This window comes from Heterodontus francisci, chromosome 13, assembly GCF_036365525.1.
Source record: "Heterodontus francisci isolate sHetFra1 chromosome 13, sHetFra1.hap1, whole genome shotgun sequence".
Lineage (NCBI taxonomy): Eukaryota > Metazoa > Chordata > Chondrichthyes > Heterodontiformes > Heterodontidae > Heterodontus > Heterodontus francisci.
In genome coordinates this window covers 34,714,990-34,730,153 of record NC_090383.1, presented here as the reverse complement: position 1 = coordinate 34,730,153, position 15,164 = coordinate 34,714,990, and the positions used below count along the sequence as shown (strand labels likewise).

The 15,164-nt window shown below is 44.1% G+C and overlaps 1 protein-coding gene across 7 annotated transcripts in view; it reads left to right on the top strand.

Annotated features, from left to right (window-relative positions):
- The window catches only part of cep43 (centrosomal protein 43), an 89,119-nt gene that overhangs the window by 35,109 nt on the left and 38,846 nt on the right, over window positions 1-15,164 (top strand). For 5 of the 7 annotated variants that reach the window (XM_068044651.1, XM_068044648.1, XM_068044652.1 and 2 more), the window contains exon 6: window positions 1,764-1,820. The exons of the other annotated variants lie outside the window; for them this stretch is intronic. In XM_068044651.1, coding sequence (XP_067900752.1) covers window positions 1,764-1,820 — 57 coding nt within the window. The remainder of the gene's footprint in view (window positions 1-1,763; window positions 1,821-15,164) is intronic. 7 annotated transcript variants of the gene reach the window in all.

The following is a 15,164-nucleotide window of genomic DNA, read 5'->3' as shown; positions in this document are numbered from 1 at the left end:
TTTGTGTATTAAATGGTAGATCTCTTGAAGGGTAGCTAGCTGATTTTCTTTTTGGAAATACATTATGTGTTCCTCATTTCGATAGGCAGCCAAATGAAGAAATAGATTGGTGCCCTTCATAATTTGAAATTATCTAAATATGTGCTTGTGCAAGTTTCAGTACTAGAACTACTGCTGTTTTTGATATATATTAATGATTTGGTCTTGGAGCTACAGTGCACAATGTTGTAATTTGAGATGAGACAAAACTTGAAAGTGAAATAAACAGTGAGGGAAATGGCAATAGACTTCAAGAGGACAGAAACAGGCGTGTGGAATGGGTGGGCACATGACAGATGAAATTCAGCACAGAAAGGTGTGAGAGGATACATTTTGGTAGAAGAACAAGGCGAGACTTTACAAGCTAAACGGTACCATTTTAAAGGGGGTGCAAGAATACAGGGACTTGGAGGTGTTTGCTAAAACAGTTAATAAAGCATATGGGATCCAGGACTTTATCAATAGAGACAGAGAACAAAAAACAAGAAGTTATGCTAAAGGTATATATAAAAAAAACTAGTTTGGTCCCAGCTGGAGTCTTGTGTCCATTTTTGTGCACCACACTTTAGGAAGGACTTGAAGACATTGGAAAGGGTACAGAAGTGGTTTATTAGAATGGTTCCAGCGATGAGGAATTACAGTTACGTGGATAGACTGAAAAGCTCAGGTTGTTCTCTTCAGAGCAGAGAAGACTAAGAGGAAATTTAGTAGTGGTGTTTAAAATCACGAAGGGTTCAGATAGAGTAAATAAAGAGAATCTGTTTCCAATGGCTGAAGGCTCAAAAAGATTTAAGGTGACTGGCAGAAGAACCAGAGGCAACATGAGGGAACACTTTTTTTTTACATGAGTGTTTAGGATTTTGAAATACACTGCCTGAAAGGGTGGTGGGTATAGATTCAATGGTAGCCTTTAAAAGGGAATTGAATAAATACTTGAAGGAGAGAGAATTTGCAAGGATATGGGAAAGAGCTGGGGAGTGTGCCTAATTGGATTGCTTTTTGAAAGAGTCAGATGTAGACTCAGTCGGCTTAATGGCTTCCTGTGCTGTACTATTCTATGATAGTCTTTTGCAATTGCATAAATGTGTCATTCAAGTATCATAGTGTTAAGACCAGGTGAAAAGCCGGTTTCCTTAGATTTAAATAAGAAAGGTAGAAGTTTATTACTCTTAAACTCTATTCAAGTTAACGACTACGAATATGCGACACGACCACGCTAGCATGCATACGCGATAAACACAGGCAGATAGAGACAGAAAAGTAGAAAAGAACAAATGGGTTTGAGGCAATATCTGGTAGTTACAGTCCTTTGAGTTCAATGTTGGGTCTTTGGTTGCCGGTAAGTCTTGCAATTCACTGGGGCCCAGTTCTCACTTCAACTTATTCCGATGTAGGAGTCTTTTCTCTTAAGGTTTATGTGTTTTCCGTGGGTCTGGTGGCTTGGAGAGAAAGCGAGAGAGAGAGAGAGGCTTCCTTGTTCCAGCTTCAGTTTCAGACTGCCTTCTGAATTCAAACTGTCTTCTGAATTCAAACTGTCCTGCATGACAATAGTTACTGAGAAGCATGAAATATGTGACATTGTGATTTTAGTGAACAAAAGAACATAAGTGACAAAGGGGTGATAAATGTACAGCTAGCTCATTTTATAAAGTTTACAACTGCATGACAATTCGTATAATATTTTTCCTCTTTTTGGGTTCAAAATTGGTTATGATTTTTTCCAGGAGTTGTCAGCAAAACAGATAGCAGAAGCCAAGAAAAAGTTTGAATTTTATGATAAAGTGAGTTTTTAACTTTCTGCCAATTTAACTTGGATTGTTGATCTATGCTAAAATGTGTGGAAACTGCAACTTCGTGTATGTTTTCATGCATTTTCATTATGGACTGATTTATGACCTAAACCAGTTGAAATTGTAGGGTTATTACGATGAAGATATATTTTTAAATCGTGGTGTAAATTTTGCACAAATGACATTTATAAGGATCAGTTCCCTGATTGGGCACTCCTAGCGAGTGCCTATAAGGAGAGCAGGTCAGGAAATCACCGCCCCATAGTCCCTAATTTTATGACCTTTTAATTTTAGTGGACAGATGATCATGACCCATGAGTCTGATTGTTCTAGCATGTGGTCTTTGTGATCACTGTTTCTTGCTGGCAATACCCAATTATGGAATCACCAGTCTAAATTCAGTTATTTTATTAGTGTTTTCATAGCTTGCGCCTGGCCTGCTGTAGCGAGTTAAAGCACCCAATTCAACATTAATATGTAAATGTTAGCGGCACTTTTCCCATGGGTAAAAATGTTTCAGTAGATCACATTTGTCCCCAAGGCAGGAATTAAAAGGGGAAAAAATATGCTCTAGGCCTATGGAAAAGTTCACAACATTTTTCACAGGTGAGGAAGATCATTCAGCCCATATTAGCTTATCCATCTAGAAAGATTCTACATTCCCCCAGTTGTGTCACTCAATTGTTTCTTAAATTGTTTTTTAAAATTTTTTTTCTGAGTACAGCACTTTGGCATAGACACATTTATTGCCCATTCGAGTTGCTGGATAATGATTAGGTGGTGGTGGGCCACCTTCTTGAGCAACTTGTGTGGTAGAGAATTCCAGGATTTTGGCCCAATAACACCAATTATATCAAGAATATCTTCAGATGTTCTTCAGCTCATCATCCATAACTTTAGCAGAATATTGGTGGAAACCACCAAGGCCGATTTGAGAGCACCTGAGGAGGCTTCCAGCATGTGTATCCAAGCCATTATGTTATGCTACTTGGAGGTGTTGATTTTACCATGGACTTGATCTTGATTTTGAAGAGTTTCTGAGAATGTTTAAATGGTTATTCATCCAGTGCAGAAGTGTGGTAAGTCAAGATTCTGTGATTTAAAAAATCATTCCAAAATGACCTCACTTCCCTCTTCCATTCAGCATACTTTAGTTAAAAAAAGCAAGCAACGAGCCCTCTTCTAATCGTCTGCTCTTGCAGTTCTGTAATTGGCTACTCGATGATTTCTGAAACCAGTTTGGCATCCCTCTTAAATGACAGTTGAGTTCAACCAATTTAAAAGTTCAAATTGTGAGGAGTCTACAAGTGCAAACTCCAGTCTTACTATCTATCCATGGTTCAGCATGCTGTATCAATGTGCCTCAGCACAGGGGGGCAAAATTTGCCATCTATAACATTAAAAAATCAAGCTTGGATCACAAAAATGACAATGAATCTCAACATCCTTCTTCCTTCCAATCAATCATTTACATTTGAGGCCCTCAGAGGTGAAGAGTCACATATGTTAATTTGTACACTCAAAATTTTCCCTGAACCCCGAAGTAATCAAGTAAAATGTCAAAAATATCAATCAAATGGTGGTGTTGATACAGTTTTGCTCTGACTGGTTGCTTTACAATAATGACATGATCTCAACAGGACAGAAATTATTGTATCCATTGAGACATTACTAGTTAACCATAGAAAATATACACTTGCCTGTTGTGTGGGAGAGATGATGGTGCCCAGAACAATGATCATATGACTACACAGGATTCTGTGCCAGCCACATTGTTAGCCATGTTCCAAAATTACACCTTTCTGTAAAAAGAATGTTAGTTTGATTGGGCTGAGAGGAAATTGGCTGTTAGCAGTTACTGCTTACAATCTCTTGGCAGTAAAGCTGGGTATGTTTGTAAACAAAATTTTTGAACATTTAAGCCTGACTGCTGAGTTACAACTTTATAAAGCCATTTATTTTTGCAACTTTGTTTACATTGCTAGGATGCAAAGTGGTGCTGTTGCCTCCCAAGACAGTTTCTGAAAGCAGCATCTCACCTAGCAGCAGCATCAATAATATCTGATTTACTGTTGGGCCTAAACAGCTCAGGTCATCTGTGTGAGCCAGCACGCTGTCCTGTATTCTCTGACTTTTGCTGTGCACCTTTAGTCATTGTAGCTTGGCCTCTATAAATTCCTCAATCATGAATCATGATTTTAAAACAGTTATACAGTTATGCATGTACAGTTTTAATGATGTAGCTTCTCTGGAAAGCTCCTTGCAATATAAATGAGCCAGTTTATAGTAACCAAGATCCAGAACCACTTATAGTTTAGTTTTAGTTTAGTTTAGTTTAGAGATACAGCACTGAAACAGGCCCTTCGGCCCACCGAGTCTGTGCCGACCATCAACCACCCATTTATACTAATCCTACACTAATCCCATATTCCTACCACATCCCCACCTGTCCCTATATTTCCCTACCACCTACCTATACTAGGGGCAATTTACAATGGCCAACTTACCTACCAACCTGCAAGTCTTTTGGCTTGTGGGAGGAAACCGGAGCACCCGGAGAAAACCCACGCAGACACAGGGAGAACTTGCAAACTCCACACAGGCAGTACCAGAATTGAACCCGGGTCACTGGAGCTGTGAGGCTGCGGTGCTAACCACTGTGCCGCCCTATAGTATTACAACATTTTACAGTACAGCAATCCATGTTCTTACACTGGCTTTCAAAACACTGTCGGTTAGTTTTATTACTCTCTTTTTTTCCCCATATGTCAAATTTTTCCTTCAAATATTTTTCATTTTCATTTGAAAAGCTATTATGGATTATACTTATACATTGCTTGTCATAACAACCCTCTGTATAAATTAATTTCTCCTAACCTCTTTTTTGCTTTTTCAGAATTTTATACCTTCTAGTTACTGACCCATTCACTAGTAGAAATATTTACCTTATCAAAAGGGCTCATGGTTTTCAACATATCCTTCAGAGCTCCTCTTAACCTTCTTTCTAGTGCAGAGAGATGTAATTTCTCTATTGTCTCCTCACAACTAAAGTCTTTCATCCCTGGTATAATTTTAAGTATTTGTCTTTAATACCCTTTCCATGGTAAGGTATCCAAAGCTAAACACAGTTCTAACTGTGACCAGTCAACGAATTATATAGGTTTAACATTAGTTGATGAGCTAGAGCCTGAGATTCAGAAACTGTGTGATGTATCAGAAAAGGGGAAAGTTACCTGGACACTTTGTTCCAGGAAGCAGTCACACCCCTTAAGCTAGGTACTTCGGATTTGGTCCATCCTCAGGGACGGGAGGGTGTGACTATGAGCGAGGCAGGTATGGGGATCTAGAAGGTAGCAGTGGAGGAGCCTCAACCCTTGTACTTGTCTAACAAGTTCGATATAGCTTGTGTGGACGAGAGCAGGGACTGCAGGGAGGATGACCAAATTGACCACAGCACAGTGGTGCAGAGGTCATTTAAGTTGGGGGGGGGGGGGGGGGTGTGGGGTAGTAAAAAGGAATGTAGTAGTATAGTTAGGGGAATAGATACTGTTCTCTGCAACTGTGAGTGTGAGTACTGAAGGCTGTGTTGCCTGCCTGGTGCCATGAATAAGGACATCTCATCGGGGCTGGAGAGGAACTTGGAGTGGGAGGGAAAACATCCAGCTAGGGGCTCAATTAAAAAGCACAACTGCAAAGGTAATAATCTCTGGATTATCACCTCAGCCACGAGCAATTGGCATAGGGTAAATAAGATTTCAGATTTGAATGCATGGCTCGAAGATTGATGTGGGAGAAATGGGTTTTGTTTTATGGGGCACTGGCAGCAGTACTAGGGAAAGAGGAAGCTGTACCGCTGGGATGGCCTTCACCAGAGCCGTGCTGGGACCAGTGTCCTGGCAAATCGTATAACTGGGGCTGTAGTGAGGGCTTTAAACTAAATAGTGGTGGTTCGGTGGAGGTTGAGGGAGGAAGGGTTCACATGAGGGGAGATTTGGAAAATTAAAGAGAAAAGACAAGGCAACAATGCAGGGTAGCGATATGGGTAGTAACCAGAGTGTGACGGGAAGGGACAGAGTGTACAAACATAAGAGTGCACCAGTAAATAAGGTCAGAGTAGGGAAAAATGGTAAAAAGACAGAATTAAAGACTATCTGAATGTGCGCAGCATTCGTAACAAAGATGGATTAATAGTACAAATAGAAATAAATGAGTGTACAATAGCCATTACAGAGACGTAATTGCAAGGTGACCAAGGCTGGAAACTGGGTATTTGACATTTTAGAAGGGTAGAAAGAAAGGAAAAGGTGGTGGCGTAGTTTTGTTAATAAAGGATGAGATCAGTAAATAGTGAGAAATCTTGGCTTGGAAAATCAAGATGTAAAATCTTGGGTGGAGATAAGAAATAGCAAAGGAAAGAAGTCACTGGTGGGATTAGTTTATAGGCCCCCTAACAGTAGCTACACTGTAAAAGTGTATAAATCAAAAATAAAATGGGAGCTTGTTGGAAAATTGTGGATGATTTTAATCATCTTATAGATTGGACTAATCAAATTAGCAAAGGCAGCCTGGAGAACAAGTTCATAGTGTATTCAGGACAGTTTCTAAGAACAATATGTTCTGGAAACAACCTGGGATCAGGCTGTTTTACACCTGGTAATGTGTAATGAGACAGGATTAAGTAATTACCTCATAGTGAAGGATCCTTCAGGCAAGAGTAATCATAACATGATAGAATTTCACATTCAGTTTGAGGGTGAGATATTTGGGAACCTAGTGTCTTAAACTTAACTAAAGACAGTTACAATGGAATGAAGAAGAGTTAAAAGAGGTGGCAGAGAAGCAGTGGCAGACATTTAAGGGGATATTTCATAATTCAACAAAGATATATTCCATTGAGAAAGACTCTGAGAAGGATGCACCATCCGTGGCTAACTAAGGAAGTTAAGGATGGTATCAAATTGAAAGAAAAGGCATACAATGCTGCAAGGATTGGTGGTAGGACAGAATATTGGGAAAATTTTAGAAACTAGCAGAGGATAACAAAAAATAGAGGAAGAAATTAGAGTGTGAAAGAAAACTAGCAAGAAATATAAAAACAGACAGTAAAAGCTCCTACAAATATATATAAAAAGGAAACGAGTAGCTGAAGTAAGCATTGGTCCCTTAGAGGATGAGACTGGAGAATTAATAATGGGAAACAAGGAAATGGCAGAGACTTTAAGCAAGTATTTTCTATTTGCCTTCACAGTGGAAGACACAAAAAGAATCCCAAGAATGGTAGAATCAAGAGGCAAAAGGGAGGGAGGAACTTAAAACTAAAGGCTGACAAGTCTGACCTGCATCCTAGGGTCTTAAAAGAAGTGGCTGCAGAGATAGTGGATGTATTGGTTGTAATCTTCCAAAATTCCCTAGGTTCTGGAAAGGTCCCAGCAGATTGGAAAATCGCAATGTAATGCCTCTTCCAGAAAGGAGGGAGGCAGAAAGCAGGAAACGATAGGCCAGTTAGACTAACATCTGTCATTTGGAAAATGCTAGAATCCATTATTAAGGAAGTAGTAGCAGGGCATTTAGAAAATCATAATGCAATCAGGCAGAGTCAACGTGGTTTTGTGAAAGAGGAAACCTTGTTTGACAAATTTATTAGAGTTCTTTAAGGATGTAACAAGTAGGGTAGATTTAGGGGAACCAGTAGATGTAGTGTGTTTGGATTTCCAAAAGGTATTCGATAAGGTGCCACATCAAAGGTTACTACACAAGATAAGAGCTCATGGTGTTGGGGGTAAGATATTAGTATGTATAGAGGATTGGCTAACTAACAGGAAACAGAGAGTCAGGATAAATGGGTCATTTTCAGGTTGGTAAACGGTAACTAGTAGAGTGCCACAGGGGTCAGTGCTGGGGCCTCAACTATTTACGTTCTGTATTAATGGCTTGGATGAAGGGACAGAGTGTATTATTGCCAAATTTGCAGAGCATAAGGATAGAGAGTTAAGTGAGTGAGAAAAAATTTGGCAGATGGAGTATAATGTGGGGAAATATGAGGTGGTTCACTTTGGCGGTAAGAGTAGAAGAGCAAAATATCTAAATGGGGAGAGACTGCAAAATGTGGTACAGAGGGATCTGGTGTCCTTGTACATGAATCACAAGTTAGCATGCAGGTACAGCAAGTAATTAGGAAGGCAAATGGAATGTTGGAAATTATTGCAAGCAGAATGGAGTATAAAAGTAAGGAAGTCTTGCTACAACTCTACGGGGTATTGGTGAGACCGCCCCTAGAGTACTGCGTACAGTTTTGGTCTCCCTACTTAAGGAGGGATATACTTGCATTGGAAGCTGTTCAGAAAAGGTCCACCAGGGCTGATTCCTGGGATGAAGGGGTTGTCTTATGAGATTGGGCCTATACTCATTGGCATTCAGAAGAATGAGAGATCTTCTCTTTGGCCTCCTTGTCCCGAGAGACAATGGGTAAGCGCTTGGAGCTGCTCAGTAGTTTGTGAAGCAGCGCCTGGATTGGCTATAAAGGCCAATTCTCCAGGACACATAATTCTGACGTTCCAGCTTGCAAAATGAAGGGCTGATAACTTTTTCCTTTTTTTGTCGTGCTGTTTGGTGCGGTGTTACAGTCCACTTGTCGGGCAATGACTGCGCTCCAAGCACCCATTGAAGCAGGTGGATTGTGGCGGGACAGAACCTTACTGACTGGGGGCTGCCCTGTTTGAGGCGGGCGGTAGCTGTCCAGTGAGATGCGATGACCTCTCCCACCGACACAGGCAACCCGTGGCGCCCAGTCTCTATGCCAATTGAGCTGGACTTGTAACCCGTAACTGCTGCCTTCCGTGTTGTTTTGGTCGCTGTGAGGCGACTATGGAATGACCTCTCCATGACGCATGCCTGGGCGGATGTATGGAGGTTGTGAGTTGCCCAAGCGTTAAAACCCCCCCTCTCGGCCTTCCTGGTGGGGTCCAAAGGAGTGCAGAGCACGACGTTTGGCACCGGTATGGCTGCAGGAACTGCCGGAAACATGCCAAAGGTGACACATGACTGCCTTAGGGGTTCCGCTCCGTATTTTCTGTTAGGGTTTACTCCTAGCCTTGGTCTCTCCCGAGACGCCCACAAGGCAGTGCGGTTGTTTGTGCCCCTGCTCAGGGATAGGTGGATGCCAGTGGGAGGAGGTGGGGGGAAGGGGGTGTGGGAATGAGAGGTGATCTTATTGAAACATATACGATTCTGAAGGGGTTTGATTTTTTTTTCCATTGTGGGGAAATTTAGAACCAGGGGGCACAGTTTCAAAATAAGGGATCTCCCTTTTAAGACTGAGATGAGGAGGAATTTCTTCTCTGAGGGTTATTAATGTTTGGAATTCTCTTTCCCAGAAAGCAGTGGAGGCTGGAGCACTGAATATATTCAAAGTTTTTTTGATCTACAAGGGTGTCAAGGGTTATAGCGGGCAGGCAGGAAAGTAGAGTAAAGGCCACAATCAGATCAGCCACAATCTCATTGAATGGCGGAGCAAGCTCGAGGGGCCTACTCCTGCTCCTATTTCTTATGATAGTGCTTCTTTTGCTTTTGTCCTTTGTGTCTCTAATTATTTAATGCTTTCTATTTTAGCTTTATCAACTAGTTATCTCACTGTTAAAGATCTGTATATTTGAAGCCCAAAGTCGCTCTGTGCTTTAATCCTGTTAAAGCTTTATAGTTTAATGTAATTCCATCTGTTTAGTGTTCCTCGCAAAATATATTGCCTCACATTTCTCCACATTAAATTTCATCTAACATCCATCTGTCCAATCTGCCAACCTGTTTTTGTTCTTCTGAAGTTACTTATGGTCCTCTTCACAATTAACTGTATTATTTTCTTTTCAGTCATCTGCTGGCCGTCCTCATTTAACTTATGCCTTTCTATGTATTATGGCATCGCAAGATTACCTACTATGAATGTTAGGCTGACTAATCTACATACAGTTACCTGGTTTATCTTTTTTTTTCTCGAAAGAGATGTATGCTACAGCCCTCTAAACTCTGCACAACTTAAATATACAGTGGGGCTATCTATAATGTGTGTACAGCAGTAAGGGGAGAGTGTTTGGGAATATGGACTAAAAAGGAGAAGGGGCTGGATTTTCAAAGCCTTTTGGGAGCAGAAGTAGGTGCATGCGCGATTTGAAAATCTCATTCTCGGAGGTTGGCACTGGGTTCCGCCGCCTCCAGAATGCAAAGCCATTTTTAAAGGGAGGCTGGGAAGGAGGGAACAGCAAACCCATATGCCTCCAATTAATGGCTTGTCGAGCTCATTGTGGAACTCATTAACAAGCTTGTCAGCAGCAGTTTGTGATTTTCAATAGAAGGGCATGGAGAAAATGCCCTGTCTGGACCACGGCAGGGTGTAGAAGACATGAACAATGCGGGGGGGCTATGATGGCTATGGGAAGGGCTGATTAACATAATGCAGAGATCCAAAATAAAGCTCAGCTGCTCCCAAAGTGCCAAGAGTAGCTATTGTTGGAGCTATAAGACTTGCTTTTTTCAGTGGTGAGTGATAGGAATCTGAAGAGGGACATGAGGCAGCTGGCATCACATGGGCAGCTGGGGTTGGCAGGGGAAGGCCTGGTGAATGCACGAAGCCCAGCTGAGGCAGTTCAGATGGAAATAGGCTACTCTGACATTGGACAGAACGGCCAGGATGAGTGTCAGAAGATGGAACCTGCTGGACAGGAGGAGGCCAGAGGAGCATAGCAGGCAGCTGCAAGGGGGAAAAGGCGCAACTGTAGACATTGTGTCTACTGCCCAAGAGTCAGCTACCTGAAAATTACAGAGCGCCAGTACCATAAGAGGCTATGCCTGTCCAGTCAGATGGTCTCAGACCTTTGTGCTCTGATCCACAATGACCTGAGGCCTCATGGCCCCATGGGAGTCCCTTACCTGCAGCCATCAAGGTCACCATTGCCCAGAGTTTTTATGCAACCGGGTCGTTCCAGGGATCATCTGAGGATCTAGATGGCATCTTGCAGTCGGCAGCTCATCATGGCATGAGGCAGATCACGGATGAAATATTCAGGAGGGCAGGGGACTGCATCCACTTTGACACAGATGGGCCAGCGCAGCCACAGAGGGTTTTGGCCTTTGCTTTAAGATGGAGATGAAGGGGAATTTTTTCTGAGGGTTGTGAGTCTTTGGAACTCTATTCTCCAGAGTGCGGTGGAGGCAGGGTCATTGAATATTTTTAAGTCAGCGGTAGATAAATACTTGACTAACAAGGGAGTCAAAGCGTATTGGGGTAGGCGGGAAAGTGGAGTCAAAGCAACAATCAGATCAGCCATGATTTTGTTAAATGGTGGAGCAGGCTCAAAGGGGCCGAATGGCCTACTCCTGCTCCTAATTCCTAATGTCTGTAAGGCACCAATAGACCAGCCAGTCAGATTCCTGACAGAAAGCGCTACCACTCATTGCATGTCAAGCTGGTCTGTGACCACTGAAAGCAATTCTTGTAGGTCTGCCGCCGGTTCCTGGGCAGCTGTCGTGATTCCTTTATCCTGTGAGAGTCCCAGGTGCCACACCTCTCAGGTCCACCTCCAGACTCTTTGGGTGGCTGCTGGGTGATAAGGGTTATCCCCTGAGGAAACAGCTCCTGACACCCATCTGTTGGATCCCATTAGTTGCACAAAGAGAGACGAAGTCCGACTGTACCTTTAAGAAACTTTATTGCAGTACTTCTTGGTTACATCATCAGCAAAGCAAATTACAACAACACCTTTGCCTCCACCTTTCTCCGGGCTGGTGCAGGGAAATCAAGCCTTTCTTATAGTTCTTCATACACATCAGTGACACCCCCTTTATGTTCCCAATTGGTTTACAAACTCTGCAGTTTCTTGGTGTCATGGCCTGATTGGGGTCCTGCCTTGTCAATTTGTTTTTAACTTCTTACTTCATTTTCTCATCCCCCTTATCTGCTTGTGAACCGTTAGGCTGACTGTTATACAAAGGGTTATTATTAAGCAGCCTGCAGCTGTCCTGCTAGTTTTGCTTGCTAGTCTACTCCTACTGATGAGCTGTCTGTGCATCCCTGAAGCTATGAAGTCATTCTGATAAGTTGTCCCTACAGCACTGAATGGGCTACTATTAATTTCTGATAAGCTGTCCGCTGAAGCTCTAAAGTTTATTAGTAGTACATGATTGATTAATTATTTCACCTTAAATGTCCCCATATTATTCTGTTCTCAGAGTCCCAGGTGCCACACCTCTCAGGCCCACCTCCAGACTCTGTGGGTGGCTGCTGGGTGATAAGGGTTATCCCCTAAGGAAACAGCTCCTGACACCTATCCGACACCCAGACGCGGATGGAGAGCGGCACCGTGACCAAAGCCATCTCCTAACGTGGACCTGCATTGAACAGAACATTGGCCTCTTGAAACTTCCGTTTCCTTGACTGGTCAGAAGGTGCCCTCCAGTACGAGCCATCCACAGTATTCTGTATCATGGTGTGTTGCGCACTGCACCACATGACACTGCAAAGAGGCCTGGAGATGGATGAAGAGGAGGATCTGGAATGCCACTCCACAGGGGAGGCGGTGGCATGCTGGTATTGTGGCTGGACTAGTAACCCAGAGACCCAGGTATTACTCTGGGGACGTGGGTTCGAATCCGACCACAGCAGAAGGTGGAATTTGAATTCAATTAATAAATCTGTAATTTAAAGCTAGTCTAATGATGGCCATGAAACCATTGTCGATTGTCGTAAAAACCCATCTGGTTCACTAATGTCCTTGAGGGAAGGAAATCTGCTGTCCTTACTTGGTCTGGCCTACATGTGACTCCAGATCCACAGCAATGTGGTTGACTCTTAAGCCCTCGAAATGGCCTAGCAACCCACTCAGTTCAAGGGCAATTAGGGATGGGCAATAAATGCTGGCCTGGCCTGCGACGCCCGCATCCCATGAAAGAATAAAAAAAAAACTCCACCTCTGAGGAGGAAGATGAGGAGGTGGAAGGGATCACTCGAGGTGACTGGTGCCCAGGCAGTGGAGGATGCCTGTCAGTGTCATCCCAGACCTCCAGGATGAACTGCAAACTTGCATGGTTGCAAAGGCAATGCTGATTCACCAGAGCTTCACCTGATCACTTTCGAGCCCTTGTGGCTGATGACCCCTAAACTCACCTTCCAGCATAGAGAGCTGTCGTATCACTATGACCTTTAACTGTGAGGTCCCATTGCCAGCCATGAACATGCAGATTGAAGGTTCCTCCGCCAACATTGTCCGACATCATAAGGCATGGACACGTAACATTCCCAGGGCCCTACAGCCCCACTACCCGCCCCATAATGCTACAGCCCCCTTCTGAGATGTGACATCAACAACGTACCTGTCTGAGTGATGACATAAACTAGTTATATTATGATGCAAACAAAAGAACAGACAGATGTAGACAATAGCACCCAGGTGACCCATTAAGTGAATTCAGTGGCGTTGCGTCCTCCTCTTTCTACTACTTTTACAGAGTGCTGCCCTGTGGCAGAGGATGAGGTGGAAGCAACCTGTTCCCTTCTCCCTACTTCCGGCTGAATTGCCCGTGGCTTCCATCCTCGTCATTCCAGGGGCTGCCTGTGTCACAGGGCCTTGGCACACTGAGTTGGAGAAGGCAAGAATCTGAAGGCTGATGCCAGTGCCCTCTGAGGGGTGGCCCCTTCGTCTGAAACTATGACTGTCTCGGTCCTTTCGTGGCACCCTTGGATGTTGGATGCAGCCGCCGACTGGGGCGCAGCTGGCATTCACTCAGGGCACCTCTGCACCTTCAGCGACACTGAGCAGTCAATGCTATAGTTTCACTCTTCCTGTGCATATCAGCGCGCTGCTCCTGCACCCACTCAGAGTGATGCTGCATATGGATCTCCAAGAGGTAGCCCAGTCTCTCAATGGAGGTGCTCATGCAATCAAATCCCTGAGTCATGACAGAGCACATGCACTGCATGGACTCCTCCTTTGCCTGGCCATGGCTCCTTAAGGCCTCAGAAATCCTGAAAACAGGAACTTAGCTGCCTCTGGTTCTCGAGGAAGGCCTTCCGTGTTTGTGATACCCGAGGCCCAGCATATTGCCTGGCGAAGCATCGCTGTGTCTGCCCACTATCCTGTAAGGGGGATTTCCCACAGCTGCCTCCCCTTCCTCCTGCTCACGCATGATGCGGGGTTCACCCAGTGCTCCCTTTTCTATGCTACTCTGTGGACCAACCGAGATGAGTGTGTCTGCGCTGATGGAAGGTGCTGAGGTATGATGTGATGGTGCAGGTTCCATGGAGTGTCATCTGTCTCCCTTGGCGAGGTTGGCGTGCCAATTCAACAGGTCCACTTTGCTCCCCCCTGCAACTGGCCCTGTGGAAACGCAAGAAAATGGAAATGAGGACTCATTTTCTTCATTAAGTGCCCCAGTACAACCATCCCTTCAGGTGACATTGGTCTTTGATCCATTGCACGCACTGGGCAGGAGTCTCCTCCATGCCCTTCACCTCATGAAAGAGCTATCCAATGAGCCTATTGCTCATGGCCACCTTTCTCACCATCCCCCACCGAATGCCTCAAAAGCACCCTGGGGATCACCAGCGCTGCCGCCTACACTGGTGTCAGAGTTTGGAGCAGGGGCAGTCCACTTCCTATTCTGGCCATCTCCCTAACATTATGGGCGTTCTCCTCCTGATGAAGAGAATGTGAGGGGAATGATTCATAATTGGGCTGCCCTTCCTCATCTCTTCCAGCATGACATACACATGGGCTGATGTTCCCCTCAGTGATGTCCCCATATGTCACTCCATACTTTAGGGTGGCTGATGTCTCAGTGTTGCGACCGTTCACTTACTCTGACAATGTTAGGGAGAACTGTGGATGTTCTGTGAGGTTAGTTCGCTTGCATTCTGGTGCTTAGAGAGTTGGTGCTCAATGAACCGGGTGTTGCGTGCCACTGACCTACCGGACTGCTAGAGATCATTGATCCCTGGGATGGTTCCTTGAGGAGAGATTGAGGAAACTGGAGAATATAGGCCCAAAGTTTAGAAGAATGAGAGGCGATCTCATTGAGCCATACAGAGCTCGACAGAGTTGATGCAGGAAGTATGTTTCCCCTGGCTGGGGAGTCTAGATCCAGGGGACAAAGTCTCAATAAGAGGTAGGGCATTTAGGACTGAGATGAGGAGGCATTTCTTCACTCAGAGGGTGGTGAATCTTTGGAATTCTGTACCCCAGAGCACTGTGGAGGCTCAGTCATTGAGTCTATTCAAGACAGAGATTGATCGATTTCTAGATATTAAAGATATCAAAGGATATGGGGATAGTGTGGGAAAACGGCGTTGAG